At 43.9% G+C, this 23,409-nt stretch overlaps 1 protein-coding gene and 1 long non-coding RNA gene across 7 annotated transcripts in view; one reads left to right on the forward strand and one right to left on the reverse strand.

Annotated features, from left to right (window-relative positions):
- Window positions 1-4,320: 4,320 nt before the first annotated feature.
- LOC309665628 lies at window positions 4,321-13,559 on the reverse strand. Of its 2 annotated transcripts, none has more exons than XR_014266591.1 (3): window positions 13,454-13,559; window positions 5,155-5,206; window positions 4,321-4,453 (listed from the first exon to the last, which is right to left on the reverse strand). It is a non-coding gene; the product is annotated as an uncharacterized lncRNA (long non-coding RNA). The 2 variants fall into 2 exon arrangements; XR_014266592.1 differs by lacking the exon at window positions 13,454-13,559 and adding an exon at window positions 6,683-6,813.
- CDK6 (cyclin dependent kinase 6) overlaps window positions 13,405-23,409 on the forward strand; it is a 228,620-nt gene continuing 218,615 nt past the window's right edge. Inside the window, exons 1-2 of one of the 5 annotated variants that reach the window (XM_082472086.1) lie at window positions 13,405-13,539; window positions 16,386-16,994. In XM_082472086.1, coding sequence (XP_082328212.1) covers window positions 16,762-16,994 — 233 coding nt within the window. In that variant the 5' untranslated portion in view covers window positions 13,405-13,539; window positions 16,386-16,761. Of the gene's footprint in view, window positions 13,540-14,831; window positions 14,938-15,023; window positions 16,274-16,385; window positions 16,995-23,409 lie in introns of those variants that run through there. The other 4 variants (XM_082472088.1, XM_082472089.1, XM_082472085.1 and 1 more) reach the window with 4 other exon arrangements.

Genomic DNA, 23,409 nt, shown 5'->3' on the forward strand with positions numbered 1-23,409 from the left:
CACGTTTGTCTAATTCTAGAGAAGTAAAAATTCAGGGAATGTTTATTTACTGAACGCATATTCTGAGTAAGGCACTAAGCTGGCCACTAATCGTATACACTGAAAATACAGCAGGCACAGTCCCTTCACTCACGGCGTTCCTAATCTAATAGGAGAAAGGAAAAAAAAACATGTTTCCACTGAACATGTCTTTCATTCCTTCCTACATTCTCACCATCACTGGAATTGAACTTTATTAGGCGCCAAAACAACCACATTATTTCATTGATGTCTCCTCGGAGCAGCAAGCAATACAATTGGTTATGGTCGATTTTACGGTTAGCCCGTGATTGTTGATAAGACAAGTCAGTGTTTTGCAAAACGCTGGGTGCTGCTGGCGTAACCCACACATGGGTTAAAAGTGCTGAGATGGCATTTCTGATTAACCTGAGCAGCAAACAGTCCCTCTGATCTCTAAAGCAGGTGCTGCCAGAAAGAGCAAAATTCTACCCAGGAAGTGAGCGCTCTGAAAGATTTGCTTCTGGGGACTCTTCCTTGTGACATGACAGGTCCTTTCCTTCCAGAACTCTTACTCTGTGAATGAGAGCAGAGAGAAAGAGTAGAAGAATGGAGGAGAGGAAAGAGAGAGCTAATGCAGAACGGACCGGGCAATGCATGAGAGAGGAAGTAGAGGAGAAAGTAAGGAAAGGCAGAATTTATGAGAAGGAGAAAGGAAAGGAAGGGGATGGGAGGGGAGAAGAGGGGAGGGGAGAGGACGGAGGGAGGAAGGATGGAAGGGAGGAAAGAGGAAAGGAAGGAAAATGACTGAGCGTATAACGCTAGCAGCAAGGGCTCCAAGGGTGTGGTGGCTGTACCAGTTGGACACAGAGTACTGTGGAGTAAATCCTGGGCCAGGTGCCCAGGAACAAGGACAGTAAAACTCTAGGAAGTGACAGCTGTTTCATCCGGAGGAATATTAGTAACAATCATAGCAAACATGCACTTTCTTTGCACCAATCCTCTAAGTGCTTTACATGAATTAACTCATTAAATCCTCAGGACAACCCCAGAGGCAGAGTCTTAACCTAGAAAAAGAAACTCAGAGAGGTTAAGTAACCCATCCAAGGACACAGAGCTAATGAGCGGCAGAGCTTAGATTTGAGCCAACATAGCGGAGCTCCATTGCCCCTACTCTAAGGCACCGTGCTCCCCATGACTGGCGCTCATCAGGCATGCAAGAACCTGCAGTAATAAGATGGTAGGAAAGAAGTGTGTTGGATTGAGACGTGAATCTGGACATTTCTGGTTTCCAAACTGCTTCCCACTCTTCATGTGAGGAGAGACAAATATTTTAAACAAAACTTACGTTTGTTACAGACACATTCCAGTCTAAGAGATAATTCCAATCAATTGAATATCCTGACTTTATAGTCAAAGTCATTTTAGATATAATTTAATCTATGGTGCATGAATCAAATTATCCTTAAGTGGCACCCTTGTGAACAATCCCAGCTGAAGTCCCCTAGCAGAATATTGGTTGGATGTAAAATACCTAAATTTAGGAGGCTTGCCCTAGCGTATATATTATAGACAGTTATTCTTAATGAGTAAACTTAATTAATAAACCCAGCCACGGACTGACTAGTTGTAAGCCTGGGTAATAGGAGGAGAGTTCATTTATTCATTCAGCAAATATTTATTCAGTACCCACTCTGTGCCACGTGACTATTTTAATGATACAGGAGCATACAAAACAAAGCTCTTCTGTAGATTACATTCTGGGAGGTAGGGTGGAGACCGATACAGAACAAATAAACAAATAAACCTATAATGTGTCAGATGATGGTAAGTTCTAAGAAAGAATGATAAAGTGAAGTAAGATGGATAGAGAGAGACTGGAGTGGATGCAATTCATGCAGCGTAGTCAGAGAAGGTACCTCTGATGTCTTTTGAGTGAGACCTGAAGGAAATGAGGCAGACAGCCATGCCGACGTGTGGGTGAAGAACGTTTCATCCAGAGGGAACAGCAAGTGCAAAGGCTCAGAGGCGTGAACATACTTGGTGGGTTTGAGGAACAGCAAGGAGGTCAGTGTGGTTGCAGCAGAAGAAGCAAGAGGGAGAGAGATGAGAAGAATCAGCACAGTGATGAAGTAGGGCAAGACAATGTAAGGCTTGTAAACCGTGGAAGGGACTTAGATTTTACTCTGAGAGAAAGGGGATGACACTGGAGGGTCTTGACGCTGAACAGGAATGGTATGATCTAACTTCAGTTTTAAAAAGCATCACATTGACTGCTGTGTGGAGAAGGCAGAGGGGCAAGGCTAGAAGCAGGAAGACCAGTTAGGAGGCTATTGCAAGAGACCAGGTGACAGATGATGATGGCTGCTCTAGTGGTTGGAGAGTGTAGGGCTGGCAGGATTTACTGATGGAGTGCATATAGGGCATGAATAACAGAACGGAGTCATGCTGGGTTGCTAGATTTTGGACTAAGCAACAAGACGAATGCAGATTTTATTTACTAAGGTGGAAAAAACTGTGGGAGAAGTAGGTTTGGGGAGGAAAATGAAGAGTTCAGTTTTGGATGTGTTAAATTTGAGATGCCTATTAGACATCTGTGCACTCATCAAACATCACGAAGGCAATTGGAGATATATATATGTCTGGAATTCAAAAAGGATATCTGAATGAAGGTGTAAATCTTGGCGGATCAGTATGCAAGTGATATTTAAATTCATGGCACTAGATGAGGTTACTCAGAGTGTGAGGGTGAAGAGCAGGGAAAGGAGGTGTAAGGATTAATCCTCAGAACATAATTATGGACTCCCTGTTTGTGTCCTCCCCCAGTTGATACATTGTAACCCTAATCCCCAGCGTGATGGTGTTTGGAGATGGGGTCTCTGGGAGGTAATTAAATCATAAGGGATTAAGCCCTCATGAAGGGATTAGTACTGTTATGAGAAGAGAAATGAGAAAGAAAAATGCTTCTCTCTCTGCTCTCTGCCATGTGAGGAGACAACCAAAAAATGACTGTCTATAAACCAGGAAGAGGGTCTTCACCAAGAACCCAACCATGGTGGCACCCTGATCTTGCACTTCCCAGCCTCTAGAACTATGAGAAATAAATATTTGTTGCTTAAGCCACCCAATCTATGGTATTTTTGTTATAGCAGCCCGAACACCCTGACACACACCAACCTAGAGGATGGGAAGAGGAAAAATGACCAACAAGGAGAGTGAATAGGAGTGGCCATGAGAGAAGAAAAGAAGCAAGAGAGTGGGGTCCTGGAGACAGTGAAGAAAGCAGTTCAAAAAGGGTAAGCATGCATGCAAGTGTATGGAATTTCTCCCTTGATTTCTTCTATTTTCTCTGTGAAATAAAAAGTAAGGGCATCATGACAATGAGCATGGGAAGAAAGTGCTGGAGATCTGAGAAGACAGAAAATAGGAAATAATCTTTGGGAAACCAAGACAGAGAATGGACTAGGGAAGTATAGTAGCACTGCCTAGAAGGAATGGGCTCTCAAGAAAGTTGGTTATTTGGCAAACACATAGGCAGGAGCAGGGTGGGTGGGGTGGCTCTGCGAGGCAAAGTTCAATGTCAGGCTTGTTCAGCTTCGGGGTCAGATGTGCAGAGGTAGGTGAGAGGACACCAACAGAGCTAAGACAGACTTGGTAGGAGCATCAGCTTCTAGCACCTGGTCAAGATGAAAGGCCAGGAGACAGGGCTGGATTAAGCCAAGAATTTCCCAGCGTGGCCTAAAACAGTTGGAATTGGGGAACACCCTACGACGGACTGGTGGTTGAGTAGAGAAGTCAAAGGTGAAGACCAACAGAGTAAGGAGAGGCCATAAATTTGAGGAGTTATGAAGTCAACAGGTGGAAAAATTCAGAACAGGTACAGAAAAGGAGAGTGAATCGGGTCGGGTTTGTGGTTAGGGACCAGGCAGTGACTACTACAAGGATGATAGAAATCCATTTTTTTTTTTTTTATAAATTTATTTTATCTTTGGCTGAGTTGGGTCTTTGTTGCTGTGTGCGAGCTTTCTCTAGTTGCGGCGAGCGGGGGCTGCTCTTCGTTGCGGCGCGCGGGCTTCTCATTGCGGTGGCTTCTCTTGTTGCGGAGCACGGGCTCTAGGCGCACGGGCTTCAGTAGTTGTGGCACGTGGGCTCAGTAGTTGTGGCTCACGGGCTCTAGAGCACAGGCTCAGTAGTTGTGGCGCACGGGCTTAGCTGCTCCGCGGCACGTGGGATCTTCCCGGACCAGGGCTCGAACCCGTGTCCCCTGCATTGGCAGGCGGATTCTTAACCACTGCGCCACCAGGGAAGCCCCAGAAATCCATTTTTATATGCATACCACAAGGGACGTTCTGAGGGGTTAAATGGGAGTAATTGAACTTGCAGAAGAGCAGTTCAGCTGCTGATTGTTGAGTCGTAGAAGATACCTCCAGGTATGGGGCAGGACCCAGAGGAAAAGCTGGCAGTGGAAAACAAAAGAACATCAAATCAAGAAGTGGCAGACGTCATGGGTCATGACAGCTAAGACAGGAGAGAATTTCGAGAAAAGATGAAAAACCAGCGTAAGAAGTGCAGAGCCTAACAACTAAGAAAAAACTGGCACTGACTGCATCAGTGATGATGTGGGAAAGAACAGTTTCACAGAAGCAGTGAAAGGAGCAAACATCCCTTGAAGAGTGCCAGGTCACTGCTCAGAAGGAGGCCTGAACTGTGAAGTGAATGCCCACATCTGAAATGTCCATCCCAGATGTTCCAGCAGAAAGGCAGGCCCTCTACAAAATTTGCAGGCCCAGTCCAAATGAAAATGTAGGCACCTTGCTCAAAAGTTATTACGATGGCCACAGCAGAGCATTCTACCACGCACAAGACCCTTCTGTGCAACCCATGCAACTGGCCCTGCCAATAGGAAAGGGGAAAAAAAGCAGAATGTCATTTGAAAACAGCAGTGGGTTTCTCCAGGATGGTGGATCTGGGTGTATTTTAAGGCAGAACCAGGCAAAAGTGAAAGGGCTCCCCACTCCACGTGACCACTGGATATTTTCATTTGGCTGTCATCTCAGATTCAGAAATGGAACTCCTAACCCTTCACCAAGCCATCTTTATTTTATCTATTATACACTATATTAGTAGTAGTATTTTAATTATTAATTATTTTCATACCTTGGACCCAAAGCCTGGTTAGAAGTTTGGTCCTATGCTTCAGTTTCATTGTCTGAAAAATGGACATAATTAGGAGGTTTAAATAGGTTAATTTATATAAAGTGCCAGAGCTGCCCTGACAGGCTATATACTTGTTAACTCTTCTCATTATTCTGTTATCTTGTTATTAACCAAATCCTGTCAAATGTTTCCTCTGAATTCTCTCTTGTAGCCATTCTCTCTTTTTTTCCCCATTCTTAACTGTCATTCTGGGTCTTTTCACCACCAGCAGGAGCCTGTAATTTGGCCTCCCTGATGCCAGCCTCTTGGCCCTGCTAGTACCAAAGTAATCTCCTTTGACTTCTGTGACTATCTATGCTATGACTATGACTATGACTTCTGTGCTATCACTGCTCTAAGAGCCACCTTCCCTGTTCAAAAATCTTAAATCAGTTTTGTGTTTTGCCTAATAATCAAGTTTAAGCTTCCTTGCCTGGATTTCATGGCTCTTCCTGACCAGCATGAACCCATAGGTCAGATCAATTCAGCTTCATGAGCTTTCTATCAACCATTCTATGTACTCTTGTATCAAGGGAGGCGGGGATGGTGCAACCCAAAGTTGGAGACCTTTACCTACCCTGCTCCGGGGTTCACTCTTAAAGAAGACAGCATAGAATCCGGAGCAGGAAGGACACAGGTGAGCAAGATGTGCCTGGGAGAGTGCCAGGTCACTGCTTAGATGGAAGATCATCTGATGGCACCTGTGTTTCCTATGATACTGTAGCTTTCCTTTAGCCAACACCTCTTGTTCACTGACTTTGGGCCAGGATTTAGAGATGAAGCAATAAAAGCTGCAGACCCCTCTTTGAAGGAGTCCATCATCCTGTGGGACCTCAGTAGGAGACAGTAGAAGACAGAACTCCAGGAACTGGGTGGTCCAGGTATCTGATGGCCCGTGGGTAAGGATGAGAAAGCGATGAGGAAAATGGCTCGCAAGGAAGCATTTGAGTATCAAAGGACAAGAAGCTGAGGAAATATCCCTGGGGAGTTCAAAAAATAAAAATTGAAAAGGGCAGGGGAGACAGGGTAGCTCCCCTCCAGAGTTTCTAAGGAGAGAGTATGGGGTAGGAAATACAGTGTCATCTAAGGAAACTTCTGCTAAGCCAGGAAGACCAGGTTGATGTGTAGGGCGGAGATGGAGAGGATGACAAACAGGATAACAGTCAGTACTTCGAACAAGAGAAGTACGAGCCAGTGACTGTGGAGGCGTGATCCACAGAGGAGCTCTTGCGGGTAGGCAGCCGAGTTGCAGGGCTTTTAAGACAAGTGTCCACAAGTATGGGGTACATATTTAAGGGACAGAATGAGTTGGCCCTCAGGCCACACCAAAGCAGTGGAGAAAGGAAGAACAGAGCCACTTGTAGGGAAGAGAGTGAGGGGGGACAGTGAGGAACGGACTAAGGAGACTGAGCAGTACTGCGATAAGATCTGGACAAGACAGAGAGGTCTCAGGCGAGACACCCCACCCTCTCCTCTGTTCCTCACACACCCAGAGACAGTTGTGGTGTTGTCAAAGCCCCAGATAATTTTAGGTGTGCTCTGTTTTAGGCTGCTACTTCTGCAATAGGTGGATGTTTCAATCCAGTTAAAAAGAACGACATGTCAGTCAAAGGGTTAGCTGCCCCTAAAAGAGAAAGAATAGGAAATGTGATTTCACAAAGGGGATATTGATTGTTTCCTAATATTTGTTAAGTGTCTGCTAAATGCAAAATGTACACAGTTGGCACTTGTTTAGTTCTCACACCAACCTACTGTGGCGGAGAATAGTATCCCTACTTTATGAGTGAGGGAGACGAGGGATCTGAAGGTTTAAGAACCTAGTCCAGGATTACATGATGGAGCCAGGCTTCTGATCCAGGACCGTCTGGTTCCAACTGCCTAAATGTTTTTTCCCTGTACATCTAGGGAGGACCTTAAAACCATGCACATGGGCTCATGTGTTAGAAAATAAAAGCACAGAGGCAACAGTCTGTTCTTCTACACACGTTTTAATAATGGCTTTGGATCCGCAGCTCTCGGAATTTCTGTTTTTTGCTGGAGCCCCTCAGACTCACTGCATACTGCCTTTCACCCTCCCGCCCCCCCGCTTTCTACTACCTCATGGGGGGCTGGCAGCCACTGATGTTTTTAGTAGTTTACAGATATGTCCCGTCACATCTCCCAAAGTTAGGCTTCGTGATATCTTTGAAGAATTTCTGTGATCAGCCAAGATTTCTAATCTTGAGTATCCTAGTTCTGTATGTACTACTGTAATTTATTTATCAGATGTTAGTAATGAGAGTTGATTAATTAATGCATCTTATTTAGTTTTAGGTAAAAAGATTAAAACCTGGCTCCTCTCTCCCCATCTCTAATGAAAACGCTAGTGAATTCCCCTAATGTTTTTCTAGAAGTCCTCATTTCTATTCAGTCTTGAAAATCCAGAGGTTTAAGTTAGAGAGACCCCAATATAATTCACATTTGAAATCCAGACCCCTCTCTGGGTTGCTGACGTCACAGTCCCATCCTCCGTCACTACTCTAATTTAGGGCATTTATAAAAACTGATGTATCATGATGGTGCCAGGCATAGCATGCTGGACTGGACTACAGCATTGTCAAGTTGCAGCAGCCATAAAAATCATCTAGTCTCATCATCTCTTTTACGGACAAGGACCTTAAGGCCCAGGGGCTTAAGCGTGTTGCCCAAGGTTATGCAGGTAGTTCATAGCCAACTTCATATTAAATTTCATGTGGACCAGCAACCTCCATTATACTCCCATATCTTCTCTTACGAAGGTAAAACTCTTTGCTGCCTCTCTCCAAACTATTTTCATAACATCTTCCTGAATGATTAGCAGACCCGTTTAATAGGCATAGACACTGAAGGTCAGAAAGGTTAAATATCTTGTCTCCTGAGGGTACAGTCAACATTGCTGAGAGAGGAAGAACCACGAATAAAAGACAAAGCTCCTGACTTAAAAATCAAGGATTCTGCCCTTTAGGATACATAAATATTAAGGATATTGGCAAATAAAATGAGTAATCTTTCCAGGTTCTGGGCTCTACAGTATCTAAGTTACCTCCGAGTTTAGTATTTCTTCTTTTCAGAGAAAAATCATTTAATCAGGATTTTCAGGGTTAGGGAATGGAGACAATTATCTAAACACGTTTTCTTTCTGTTAAGATTTTAGATTCGTCTTTCAGACAAATTTAGTAATTTATCTAAACGTGTTTTCTTTCAGACAAAAATGTTTTAAATGACTAATATCTGCAACACAAGAGAAAACATAACAAATCCACACAAAGTAGCAGGATGCCATTGTTCTTTCCTGTTTAAGCAAAGTGGAACACCGTCCTCCACTTTCAAATGTTATCCTAGTTATGTCACACGATTCCAGGCTGCTCTGTGCCTGCTTGACTCAGTAACACTCATGGAGAGAGACAAGAGCCATTGGTGTGTTCACTGACCACCTACTATAGCCAGATGGTACAGGCAGGTGCTGGGACATTGCCAAAGGGAGCAAGGCACAGTGGACACTCTCAGGGAGCTCATGGTGGTGGGTAGCAGAGCATCAAGCTTTGAGGAAGGTAGGAAGCAGATGGCCTCTAGGAGTTAGAGCAAAGAGAATGTCATTGAGCTGAGGGAATCTTCCAGGTTTTAAGGAAGAGCTGGGCCCTGAAAGGACTGTCGGATTTAGAGAAGAGGGCTAAAAGGAAAGGGAACAGAAGGTAGAGGAGATAGATTTCTGGGGTCCTGAAATCAGCACACTGATCCTTAAATTTTGGAGGGATTATATAAAAAAATTATTCTAATATATCCCCCTGAAGGAAATCAATAGATTGTCCCAAAGAAGAAGGAATAAAGGATACAAACTCACCTTTCCCATTGACAAACACTTATTGGACATATAATACTTGCCAGTTACTATGCTAGGTATCGGGGATACAGAGCTATGAGAAACCTAGAACAAATTTATAGTAGGGATTAAAAATTGGATCTTCTCTTCAGTTTATGGTAAACTGTTTGATCCACAGAGCTATGCTATTATGTACTTTCTTCTAGGCATTCAGAGAATTCTACGAAGAATTCCATTCTATATTATTTTCAGGGAAAGTCCATAAGGAGACAACATAAGAGAGTTACCTGAATATGGACGCATACACTGTACAATCTCATTCATTGCATAATAGGATAGACATAGAATGCTCTTCATTCCAAAAGAATCAGTTGTCTGGATATGCCATACCTAGAGCACTGAGGAACATCTCCTGGCCCCGGGACCTTAGCATGTGCTTTCTTCACATATTCCTGCTGCCAAGCCATTCACAGGAGGTTCTCCCAGGTGACTTTCTTTGTCCTTCTTCCTATCTCCCAGATCCCACTGTATCATCGTTCACCCCCACTGTGTTGGACCTTCACTGCTTCATCTGAACGATTTATCGAAAACATATACACACCTTTTAGCTCAACCAAAGGCAGCTATGGTGACACAATTGTTAGGCCATGTGTGCAGTTGAGATGCAAATATTATCTTGGAAAAGAAATGTAGGAAGTCAGTGAAAAGTACAGGACACTCTAAACGGAAAGGAAATGTAGGTATTTCAATGTGACTATCACCATCTTTGTAAGTGTATTTCCATAGTTATTTTTTTGATTACTCAGAATTCTAATATACTTGATGAAAGAATCTTAAGAACATGTTTGGAACGTGTCACAACAATATGCCAAGGAACATACAGGTACTCTCACACACTCACAATGGAAAAAGAAGATATGAGTGTCTATCAAAAGGAAAACATTGAAAAGATGATGACAATTATACAAATATGAACATAGTACTGACATGTTGCATAGGGATAATTATAATTTCACTCCATGAAAACGGAATGTTTTCAATAGATAATAATGTTTGGTTTTTCTCCTTAAATTTTATAAGCTACTAACTCATATATTTTTTTTCTTCACGGCAAATATCAAAACCTTTTCAAGTTCCACTGCTCAAATGAAATGCACTAGATAACATGCAACAAGAAGAGAAAAATCCAGATCATCTCCAAATTGACAGGAAGCAATTTATTTAGAAGGTTGAACTTAAAAAATAATTTAAAGTCCAGAATTTTACAGTTGAAAAAGTTGGTAGTACAATTGATTTTTTTCTAGGATATTTAGCAAATTTTCAATATTATATTTTAAAGAACCCTCCACCAAAAAAAAAACAGCTTGGAAATGCCTGGGTAGGGGGGAAGAATGCATTCAAATGCACTGAATTATATTATGCTTTTTCTGTTAAAAAGTTTTTCATGGTAATTACTCAATAAAGGTAATGTTCACATACACATATAAATCAAGTTAAAATGAGGGTAACTAATTTCAAAGTTACTAAACCAGAAAAGGTTTTTTATCAAGATGATAAACAGAACTTTATAGACAAAAAGTATAAATCTACATGGACCTTTAATTAGGATGATTGTGTAGTAGATTCTAGTAAAACCTCATTTCTGAGTTTCTAGAAAATGTATTTTATAAATTCAAATGGCTAATATAAATTAGAGATCATTTAGAATTAGATGTACATTATATAATTACTAATTTTAAACACATTTCTCATTTCTTAAAGTGTTAAAAATTTTAATTCTGGTCTGTAATTTATATTTTTATTTTAGTGAAAACAAAAATGTACAGATATTTGGTATAAAATGTTCACACACGGAATATATCTCTTATGTGACACTAAGAAAACTTTTAGGGTAACCTGCAACATCATATCTGGAAATAATTCCATGAATTCTAATTTTTAAAAAACTGTAAGATGATTTTCAGCTTTAGAATACCTGAGATGAGGTGTGAAAATACTGGTACAAATCACTATTCTGGAATGATGTATTCATTCATCAAAGACTCCTAAACAAAGGAGTCAGAATTTGGTTCACAGTTTATAAACTTTGTGCAAATTTTGTTATGATAACCTGTTACCCACAGAGGAAGTTATCCATAAACAAAAACAATCTGGTATTTACTAATTTTATACAATCCATTGTAAAACTTCCTGGTCTGAAGCTTAACCAACCTGGAGTTAATGTGAACCATAACCAGGGTGAGTGAACATGATAAATTAACAGTATCAGAGAAAGCAGATGACATAAAGAGAGGTAACACTCAGTAATAACATATATAATTAAATAAAGTTTCATTGTTTTTGACATAGCCCAAGTGATGTAGTAAGCTAAATCATGGAGTTTCTAATCCATCTATGGTTGTTACCAAATTCAGCAATTCAAAATGCAACCCAGTGTAGAAAAGACAGTTTTCAGTTAATTTAAAAGATATTTACAGCTTAATATTTTTAAACAAATTATTTACTCAAATTCTTACAATCATTTGCTGGTTCCAATAAATATGACTATTTATTGACAATTATTTCTGAATTATATAAATGTGTTAATTACCAGCAAGTAAATCTTGTTTTAAAAAGCATTGATAGTGTAAGCAATTATCAAAATGGAGGATTCCCATCTGTGTCTCTGGTTTAAAGTCTGATTAGTGATTTGTAGTGATCCAATATTTTATATAAATACAAAATCCAACAATTGGCTTTCTTAAGTCTGTAAGGTATATGAGATTATAGATATCTTTACACATACAAATTTTGTTCAGAAATTGGATTTCATTTTAGAAGATATGCTTCTAAACACAAAATGTATTTTATGAACTATCTTAAGCATAAAAAACACAATTATTCACTTTTATTTTTTAAGAATAAATTATTATAATGCATTGCAAAATATTCACTAATGGAAATGCAACAATTTTTATTTACCTAACCTGTTACTTCACACTGTAATATAGAATCAATTTTATAAAGCAAAAGTTTGATCTACTGTGAAGTCAAAAGATTTATAAGGTAGTGTTTTCAATTCCAACAGAATTTTTCTGGGTTTTTACTTTTCCACAGAGCACTGAAATAAATAAAATTTTTTAGGGTTTGCATTAAGATATTTAAAGGGTTTCAAGTATTCTACAGATAGAGATTTTGGAAAACACTGAATTCTTTCCAAAAAAATAGCTATTTTAAGTTTTGTTTTACATCACTGTAGAAAGTCTAGAAGACTTTTCTTTTTCTCCAAAATCTCATTTTCACCTGAAATAACTGTATTCAGGTTTTCTCAGCAGGTAAAGTATACATTCTTACAAGGTTTCAAATTTCAGAATTCCAATAATGCATTTAAACTGAGCACCCACTGAATCGTGTTGTCTCCTCTTTGTGTGTGTGCGCGTGCGTGTCTCTTACCTTGCAGTTCTGTTATTTACAATCAATTTTAGGCTTTTTACCTCCCCAGAAATACCTTAGTGAACCCTCAGCATTTGCTAATCTCTTAATAATTGTGAACCGGCCAGCTCCTTCAAGTAGATCGTTAACCACAAGAGTGCCTGACAATTTCCAAGTCATATCCTCTGTCCAAAAGGAAAAGATAGGGCTTTGTGAGGCCGAAAGGAAGCGAAGGAAAACAAAACAAATGTAGCTCATGCTGAAAGTGAAAAGTGCTTGGACAGATTAGTGTTTTCTTTTCTGCAAGGCGTCCTGCCAATTTTTTTTTTTTTTTTTTAAATAGAGAAGAGTTATTTTTTTGGTCTGATTTTTCAGTTTCTTGGAAAGTGTTGGTATTTACCATCCCCACCGGCCCCTCATAATTATTGTTGGTTGTTTTGTGTTTTTCCCATCCGTCTACATCACAGACTGCTGATACGCCCAGCCCGCGTCACTCTGTCAAAACCCCAACTCTGGGCGACCCTGGGTTTGGTAACTCCGCCGACTCCCGACGACACATCCCACTCTCCCTCTCACGCCTCTTATTTTAGTCGCAAGATCCCTCACTCCAGTTGCAGTGAAAGCCGGAAATTTTCATTGAACTCCCCCCTCTCTCTCGCCCCCCACTCGGAGCAGAGAGCTAGGGAGCGGGGAGGCTCAGAGCACAGCCGGGTCTCGGCCGCCTCCCCTATCTCCGGAAGGCTTTAATTTGCACACTCGCTTGCCACTGAGCGCCGAGCCCCCAACCCCGCCGCCGGGAGGGTCTCCGGCAGAGTCGGCCTCCGGGGCCCCCAACCCCGCCCCCGTCGCCTCCCCGGCTCGGGCCCCGAGCGCCGGCCGGAGCCCCGCAGCCCCGTCCGCCCCCAGCGAGCGGCGCGGGCGGCGCCCTTCGCCGCCCCTCCTCCCTCCGCCGTAGTGCCCACCCCTTCGCCGGAGAGAGTGCTGGTAACTCCTTCCTCCAAGCCGGGTTACCTGCTCCGCGCCGCCGTGGACACGTGTGAAGGTCGAACTGATACCCGCAGCCCCTTCGCGAGGCCCGACGCGGCCGGGCCCCTCAGGTAAAGAGCTGTGCGCTCGGGTGGGTGGGCTGCGGGGTGGGGGGAGGGACCCCGGGGGAGATTTGGGGGCTTGGCCGGTGTCGGAGCCGAGGGTGGGTAGGGGGGACGGAGACGGTGGGGGGGCGGTAGGTTCTCGGAATAGGCTTTAGTTAACCCCTTACGAACCGAGGCGGGGTAGTTATGGGGGCTAGTTTTGGGGAGCTAAAGGAGTTTCTCCTAATCCGGCTAGAGGACGCCAGATTAGGACGCCACACGAGGAACGACCCCCAACACCGAGATCCTGTGCCAGCTCACACTTAGCCTTGCGCACAAGCGCACCCACAAACACTTTTTATCCAGCTTCTTCAAACGGAACTCAAGCTCCCCTCGGAAACTCACATAATAATCCACATTTAGGGTTTAAAATGCACTGCTGTTGGGGACTCCATGGGGGAGAATGTGTTTCGGTGCCTTATGTTTATGTCCCCCGAAAGCTCCCCCGAAAGCTCGTTGAGGTACGGGTGTGGGCTCCACCTTACCCACCAAGAGATAAATGTTAACGCAGACTTCTTGCTGGCAACCCCTGCGGGCGTGTTATGCACACTTAGAGGAGTGCACGCAGGCGGCCAGTGCCCAGGCTGGAAGCCCCGCAAGGATGCACGCTTGCTTTAGTTTCCCAGTTTACTTTTCTAATTTAAAATATCGAAGTTAAAACGCACGCCCCGGGGTGAGCACCTTCGGGCCCAGCACCGCGCCCGTCAGTGTGCACGTGGGCGCATCTGCTTGTGCGCACACGCGGGAGTCGTGGTCCCCGGTGCGGCCTCTTGTCGCTGCGCTGGTGGCGACCCTTGCGGTGCTTGGCAGGCTTCGGGAGAGGCACATGAAGGATTTCATTGAGTGTGAAGACAGAGAGCAGAGACAGAAAGCAGAAGGAGGCGGCTGCAGCCTTTGTAGTCGCGGAGGAATGCGGAAATGTTGAAGCACTATGTCAAACTTTTTTGAAATGGGGTCAAGTCACATTCAGCCAGCGTGGGAAAGCAACAACAACAACAAAAAAAAAGTGGAGGAGAGGGGGGGAAAAGGCACTGCTGCTCCCGTTTCTCTCCGCCGGAGCCGACAGTCCGGGGAGCGAGGGGGGAGAGCCGGGGCGGGCGGTGCGGGGCCAGGCGGGGGCAGCGGGCGCAGTTCCCTGCGGGGGTGGGACGTCCCCGACGCTTCCTTCGCTGCCGAGCGGCGGTCGGGACTGGGGAGCGGAGGGGAGGGGGGGCCGCGGGAGGGGGCGGGCTGCGCAGCCTGCGGCGGCTCCTCTGCTACCTGTGTGGCCCTCGGCCTGCCTCAGACCGCGGTGCTGGCTCTAGGGGCTCGTTCCTCGGCTCCCCCAGGATTCGCCTTCACCTTTTAAGGAGAGTTTTGAATAGAGTGAGTGTGAGGGTCTCTGTCCTTGCTGCGGGCCCCTCCGCCCGCAGACCGTGGGGTCGCGCATTTTGTTTCTATAATGCCTGGCAGAAGGCGAGCGCGCCAGCGGTTGCCGGGCAGGTAATTCCGAGGTGCCCCGAGAATTTCGGACACGCGACTGTAGTGGCGAATGTCCGGCCGAGGCCAAAGCGGCGGTGGGGAGGAGGTTCCCTGGGTCCTGGATTGCAGCTGAATGGGAAGGGAAAGTGCGTCGTCCCCCCCCCCCCCGCTTTGTTGTGTGGGGGGCTCCTGGGGGGGCCACTGGCTGCTGTTCGGACCCGGCCTTAAGCCGAAAGGAGAATGGAGCAGCCACCTCTGCTGCCTACTTTGGGGACGACCCTGGGAGTGGGGAAGGGTTCGCGAGTCCAGGCCTCAAGGGCGCAACCCCTTCTCACTTTCCCCTGGAGGCTCAGCATTTACTCCCCCCGCCCACCCCTTTTAAGGGGAGGCTGAGTTTTACTCAGGTTCAATCGGTTGAAAATTTCTAGGCGAGTCACGGTTATGCTGCCTTCCTTCTGAAGTTGTTCTCCAAGGAGACGACAAGCTGAAGTGCGGTGGACACCTCTTTCTCCCACTCTTAGGGTCCCGTGGGCGACTTCCCACCCCACCCCCAGGGCCCTGTCGCTCACCCACCCCCGAGGAGCGGGAGCTCCAGCCCTCCCCGACCTGATCGGTCTCCACCAGGGAGGTCCTCTAGGTCGGAGGAAGAATTCCGCTTCCAATCCAGATTCCTTTACCCTAAAAAGACCATTTGTGTGTGCAAGTCGTTTTAAAATGTGTCCTCGTAGAAAAACTGAAAGTGGAAAGAAAGGAAGCAATTTCCGAGCAGATGTCTGACCACCCCTTCTCGCACACTCCCAGCTTCGGGTTACAGGGTCCTGGGAGCCCCCACCCACATTCTGCGGCCGCACACCAGTGGACCCAAGGTCTCTCCACACCAGGTTGTGCACGACCCCGAAACGCCCCACGGCACCCCAGGAGCCCCTCTCCCTGCACCTCCAGGCCTGGGCAGGCGGGGAGGGTAGCAGCACAGCACAATGATATAAGGATAAATATTAAGCCGTGACATTGACGTGCCCGGCGCCTCCCCTCCCCCGCGCTCCCGGCACACTCTGGGCTGCTTGGCACGCCCCCTCTCGTTCCACTGCGTCTCGCGCCCCGCGCTCATCCCCGAGGGGCCCCTGCAACCTCTCCGCGCGAAGACGGCTCCAGCTCTGCGGGGAAAGAAAAGTAACTTCGCTTTTCTCGGAGGAACCAGGAAGGATTAAGCGGCCTGGGAGAGGGCAGGAGCTCGCAGAGGGTAGCGAAGGGGGCTTCGTAAAGGAGGAGGAGGGGTGTCTACAGGAACCCCGAGGAAGGCGCCTGGGATGTCTGATTACACTTTCTTCTTGTCCTCCCGTCTCCTCTTTTAGGTGGAAGGACTGTGGAGTGAGACGCGCTCGGGCAAAGACTATGTAATCGCCTTGGTGTCTGTACAGAGGACTGAGCTTCGGGGAGGGAAGAGGAGGGATCGGCTTGCTCCTCGGCGACTCGGCAGGCGGAGTTTCGCAGCGGCGGCACCAGGGTTGCGCCCGCCCGCGGGGAGGTCGCTCCATCCAGCCCCGGCGGCCGCGAGAGTCCGAGCGCCGGACCGCGGTAGTCGGCGGGGGTGAGAGAGAGCGAGACCGAGCTCTAGGGCGCGAGGGAGCAGGCCGGGGGGTCCGGGAGGAGGCGAGCGGCGGCCACGAGCGAGCCGAGCGCGCCCCCCGCCCGCCCCAGCGGCGCCGCGCCGGGCGGCGTCCGGGCGGCATGGAGAAGGACGGCCTGAGCCGTGCCGACCAGCAGTACGAATGCGTGGCGGAGATCGGGGAGGGCGCCTATGGGAAGGTGTTCAAGGCCCGGGACCTGAAGAACGGAGGCCGTTTCGTGGCGCTGAAGCGCGTGCGAGTGCAGACTGGCGAGGAGGGCATGCCGCTCTCTACCATCCGCGAGGTGGCGGTGCTGAGGCACCTGGAGACCTTCGAGCACCCCAACGTGGTCAGGTGAGCGGTGGAGCGGCGCCCGCGCCGTCGGGGGCCGCGCGCCGTGGGAGGGCCGGGCCTGGGATCCTGGGGCCCACGAAGATTGGGGGGCAGGGGGGCGGCTAGGGAGGCCCGGTGCGACCCGTTGACCTTACCGAGTGAGAGTAAGTTTTGTCGACAGAGCCACGAGCCAGAGCCGGTGACCTTGCCAGACAGCGAACAGAAAGACAAGTCATAAAATGTGACCTGCGCAGGCCTCCTTGCCGCTGTGCAAGTTCTAAATGTTTTCTCCCTGCCCACCCTGAAAGGGATCCAGAAAGATGGGCGTCTTTTAGGGACAGAACAAGCCAACCTGAGACGCGCCCCTCCAGCCCCAGCATGGTTTCCATGGACATTGGGGGAATTTTTGAGAGAATGAGTGAGAGGTCTGAGGATATGGTGATAATTAGTAGAAAGAAAACTTTATTGTCGGGGCCTAGTAGAAATAAGGTTTAAAAGTGCAGAAACTTTTAAGAATAGTTTTGCCAGTCACACCTACAGTTTCTTTTTATTAACGTTGCATAATAATAAGGATTTCTGATGGTCTAAGGACTTCAGTGCTGATGCCCAGTTTGTGTCATTTAAAAAATTTCTTCCCAAAATGTTACCTGTTTGCATTACTTTATGTCTCTGGGCCGGCATAGTCCTTAGACTCCCTCTCCAAAGGGTCAGATGTGAGTCCAGGTTGTGGAATCTTTAGATTCTAAAGGTCCTGCCCTTGCTTTTCCTGGGTGGGTTGTGCTGGTGGGTGAGGAGGCACCAGTACTTATAGCCTCTCTTGTGTGGTAACCAGTATTAAACCAAAGTGTGTGTCACTTAAGATAATGATGTTTTCTTAGTGATCCTGGAATTTCCCTACTGTGTGTTTGACATTGTGTGGTGTGTCATCCTTTTCTTTTTAAAACAGAGGTGCATAGTTTCAAGCTGAAAAGGAATGCCCAGAAACTTCTACAAATCAGGGTGTGATTTTACCTTTCTCAACTCCTAAGGTAGTATGTTCTAAAAAGCAGGTCTTGAGGTCTTCTTCCTGTCTTCTCATCCGTCTAAGGGTTCTGTTCAACAGATATGTGTCTACTACTGTATGTGTGCTGTGGATGAAATTATGTAAATAAGCACAGCTAAATATTTTTGTAAAAAGGTCAAACAGTTTAACATTAGTCATCAAAGCGGAGAGACCCAAGGCTGACCTTTGAAATACCAAGCCCTCTATAGTTTCAGGGAGCCCAAGTGTCTACGGAATCTTCCTGGGAGGTTTCAGTTTGTCTCCTCTTATCCCAGGTTGGATGATTTGTGTTGTGCTTTGTTCCTGACACAGTCAGACTCAGGCTAGAAAGCAGCAAAGAATCATAAATACATAAATAAAGTAGTAAATGGCTATAAAGATAGGACCCTAATATACCTCTATTTTAGCCAGTAAAGAAGAGAGGGACAAAAGATAATGAGACTGAGGGAATCAGTGTTTTAGGAAGATGGGATTATAAATAAAAGCAATAGATAACCTTTTGTGTGTATGTTTTCTTTGTTGAAAAACAACAAAAACCCTTTTGGGGAGTCTTTGTGATATTGGAGAGAAAAGTGAAGGGTACATTTTGTCCCCTGTAACTAGTGGAATCACCTAGACACTTCCCAAAGGGTGAATTCCACTACTAGAATTGTAGGTCCAAAGTTCTTGTTTTATTTTGTCTGTTACCTTTGGATAGTGTCCAGTTAAGGATGATTATCATGTATATAAATAAAATCATGTTCTTCCAATTGTAGCGGTGTTACAGAGGCACCCCGGTGTAACATCCTTTAGAAAGCACAATTTATTCTTGTGACAAAGGAAGGTTGTTTTTGTCATTGTGCTGGTAGATTTTGGCTAATCCATCTTATTCTCTTGATTTATTCTCTTGAGGTTGGTGTGTCTTTACAGATTTCTAACTAACCCATGTCTTGGATTCTATACTGAGAAATTTTAGGAGACTATACTTACAAGTTGAAGACAAAGGCATCATTTTCTAAAACTAATTTCACATGTTAAGTGGTGATGATGACATCTACCTCTTAAGAATTGTGAGGAGAAACTGAGATAGTGTATATGAGAACACTTTGTAAATTTAAGAATGCTTCAAACGTCCACGTATTATTTGTGTTCAGACAGGTTAGTGGGGCCCTTGCCATGGAGAAAGTTCCCAGTAAGGCATCAGTTCACCTGACCTTTCCAGTAGAACAAGTCATACTCAAACCCAGACGTGACAGGCTTTGGAACCAAGAAGCTGCTTGAATATAATGAGACTGTAGTTTGTCAGAAAAGACCATCAGTCAAATGCCATGAAATTCAGTGACACTTCAGAAAATTATTGATGATGTCATCCTCACGAGCTGCAGATCTCCATTCCGTTTTGTTTCCTTCCTGTTTCTTCTCTTCCACTTCTGCCTTGGGGCAATTACTGGCCTCCATGACTTACTTAGCTAGACTAGGAATTCAGATTTTAGAGGATGCTCATATTTGTTCAGGCAGGATCAGGAAGTCAAGGACAGGTGACAACAAATTCTTTCCTTTCAAGGGAGAGTTGTCAAAGTTGGGCCCCCAAACCTGTGATTTATTGTTGCCCTGCAGGATCCGTTTTACAGTCCTATGGCTGGTTCTTTAAAGGTTTCTTAAAAGGGCAGATGCCTTAATAAGTGCCTTCAAGTCACAAGTAATTGATCATGATTATAGGCACCTCCCACAGATAGTTAAGCCTCTAAGCTTGAAGGAGCATAATAAACATAGTCATTTTTCAAAAGTTTAAGATTTAATTTTGATGGATTTGCCAGAAAAACTGTCTTGTTATTGCTGGCACTGGTACTGCCTGCATGCACAGGGATAGTGACTTGAAATTCTTGCTTACCTGTGCTTGATACATCCCAGGCCCAGGCTTGATCAAGCCAGTCAGTGTCTGGGATGTAGACTTACTTGTATCTTGCAGTTGGTAATCCCAAATCCTGGAGACTTTGCCAGAATCAGACTTCAGTATCAGCTTATATTAGAGCTTCTGCACTCCACAAATGAATCCTATTTTACATTCTGAACTAAATATATATAGTAGATAAAATAATATGTTTTATCAGCAATCTATTCATTCATCAAATATTTACTGAGGGCCCAGTATTTGCCAGACACTGCTGGAAGCTGGGGATACATCAGTGAACAAGTCAAAAAAAGTCTCTACATTTACAGAACTTAACCTTGTAATGGGATGAGCAGTTCTTTTTTCTTTTTAAAAATTCAGTTCTCTTTATTTCCATTGGTTTGTTTTGCTATATTTAAGCTAACCATTTTTTTCAGAGCATCTAATATTTGTGGAAATTTGGTTACCCTGAATTTGCTGATTGAATAGTTAGATAACTAAAACACTAATCAGAATCAAATGCTTTGGGGGGATTAAATTTCACTTTAGGCACAGACCAGGAGATCTGTATAAGAAGACATTGACATGTAATTAATAGATACGAACATTTGAGCTCCACTTACTCAACAAGGATTTAGGAAGGACCTACTGTTTAAAAACCATGGGGTTAGGTGCTGGGAAAGATACTTGGGTAAATCATACCTGGCTACTCCTCCCAAGTAATTCCCCTGTTTTTGAAGAAATAAGATGATCATCATAACCCCGATACATGGTAGTATCATGTCATTACAAAGTTCTGGTAAGTGCTATCAGTGTTGTCTCCAGGGATTAAATTTGTTAGTGTAGCAGTAAAAGTAATTCAAATTCAAGTACTGGTTCAGGAAACTAAAACTCATGGTATTTCAGTGAGTAAACTTGTGTCTAAATATGTTAAATTATGATTATTAGCATATTTAATCACTGCTTAAAAACGCCAGAAAAATGCGTGCAGCTCAATGATTATTAGATCATAACCTCAGGTGGGTTAGTTCATGGGAATCCTTCTGAATAAAAGTGTTGTTTTGTAGGTGAATAATATGTTTATTAGGGCTTGTTTCATTGAAGGCAGGAAAAGCAGGAGTTTAAATTGTCTTTTTAAATGTCAGTATGTGAAAAGTATGTTTGGTCTTTCATTCTCTAACAGTTCCTTCAGAAGTCCCAATTTATTGAGCTTATTTAGTAAATACACATTTTCACAATGATGTTCTGCCCATTCCTTGTTCCTGCAGAAGAACTTGGTAGTGCTGAATTGTTGCCAATGATTGCACTGTGTCCTTTTTACACAACTATTATCACCATGGAATTACTAGAAGTTCTCTATCAAGGAGAAAATGGCTTCTAAAAGGGAAACTTGTATAAATGTGAATATCTCTTGGTGTATTTTCTTATGTTTAAGACAAGGGTAAATGGATATCTATGAAAATAGACTCCTTGTTAAAAGTAAATTACCCTTAAAAAAATATGCCTCACTATCGATGATTTCCTAGGAATGTTTTTTAAGAACGAAACATCCAGTACTCACAGTGTCGTTGGAAACTCATGAATATTAGGGTTGAAAGATACTTTGGAAGTCTTTCAACCCTTTTATTATTATAGATAAAGAACCTAAAGGTCAGAGGTCAGGCAGCTTGTCTGTCATGCCATTTTAAAGTCGTTGACTTTCTCTAAAATCTGAGTAGCGATTTTAAAATAATTCTTTTTGTTTGGTGGAAGAAGTTAACTCAAGTGAGTACATTTCTAGTTTGGAAAATATGAGCTATATGTAGACAAAGGTGATAGTTTGCCAGGAATAAATGACATATCAACTCAGGAAATTCCTGAATTCTGCAGTATGCCTTACTGAAGTAAATCTGTAAAAAGTGTGATGATTATCCATTAAATTCTGCTTTTAAGGAAGTTGGGTAATAACTATGATCATTTAAATAGCTGGAGTTAAATAATAATATGGGTAAATAATGTAGTTAAATAATTAAGTAATATTGAATTCATTTTAGACAGAGAATAGTTAAAAACATCTAAATGCTTGGTACTCGTCTTATGAATGAGCTATTACATAATGCGGCTCTGGCATCTAATACCCATTTAGTGAAATAAATACCATAATACTTGAAAATTAGGTAGCATAACAACCTCTAGACACCTAAGCAAATATGTGTTACCCATGCTTCTTGAAGAACTAATAACACGATTTCTATTTCTTATGAAGTTCAGATAAGCTTCTCAGTCTTCTTAGGACGGAAATTAATTGTGAGCTTCCTGCTGTGGTAGAACATAGCAGAGATGAAATCTGGGTGCAGGAGGAGTGGCAGTAGAAGAAGGTAGTATTGGTAATGTTGGGCTATGTTCAAGGGGCAGGAGGCAGCACTGAAAATGGACACAGGTGGTTGGTAACAAGCCTACCTACATAAAGGTTACCATTTGAGTGGTGTTCTATAGATGCTAAGTCTGCTGGGGCAGGCAGGTGAGCAGTCAGAGGGAGGAGTTTTATAAGAGCCACTGGGCAGTTGTTTTCAATGTCACCAATGTGCTACCATACTTGATTTTGTTTTAACAGCTGCACATGTAACTGCTCTCCATTGAGGTGAAATAAAGGCACCTTAAGGCATGTGGCAGGAATCTGTGTGTGTGCAGTAGTAGCCTGGAAGTCCATTTGGGATGGCATCATTATTAAACACTTAGTAGTTTACCTAAATTTGGACAATAACTGACTTTGTCATTTAAGTAGCCATTTTAATTATTGATTCCAATTTACCCTTCCTAAAGGATTTTAGTTCAGTAGAGTTAGAATCACAGTATAAGAATTTTTTCATTGAGGAGGGTCTTAGGTTTAACCTAATCCAACCCCCTTTGGCCTGTGTAGGAATTGTTTTGTAAATGCATAAAAGAATTGTCTTATTTTTAGTCAGCTATTTTATTCCGTAATTATATGCATTGTAGATACAAACTGAGGATAACTAAGGTTCAAACGCAGGTTTATATCCAGTGTTAACAGGACAGGATGACTAATGGTCACTGCATATTAGAAAACATTCCCTTGGGATAGAAAAGTACTTTCTGTTTAATGACTTTATGTTTGCTGACTTGAAGACAAGTATTGTATGTATCTTTTATATTCCTAAATAACAGTGTCCGTACTGTTAGTTGCCCAGTATGTTTCCTGAATGAATGATGTAGAATAAATTAAATTATAAACCCCTTAGATGAGAACTTTTCATCCTTTTAGAGTTGCATATAGCATTAGTAGGTATCTCCGGCTAAACACTGGGAGATTATTGATATTAACTATACAGTATCTGTATACCAAGGCTATATAATAAGAGCATTCAAATACTTATTGATATTTTAAATTCTCCCTGTGACTGTCCATTTTTTCATCTTCAGTATTAGCTTCAACTTTGATAGGATTTCCTTGTGTTCTTCATGGGCATTTGCTGCATGTTTCCTACAGTCAGACTGACGAGTCCATTTCCCCTACATATATATGC

The sequence above is a fragment of the Balaenoptera physalus genome, assembly GCF_965194825.1.
Source record: "Balaenoptera physalus genome assembly, chromosome: 8".
Classification (NCBI taxonomy): Eukaryota; Metazoa; Chordata; class Mammalia; order Artiodactyla; family Balaenopteridae; genus Balaenoptera; species Balaenoptera physalus.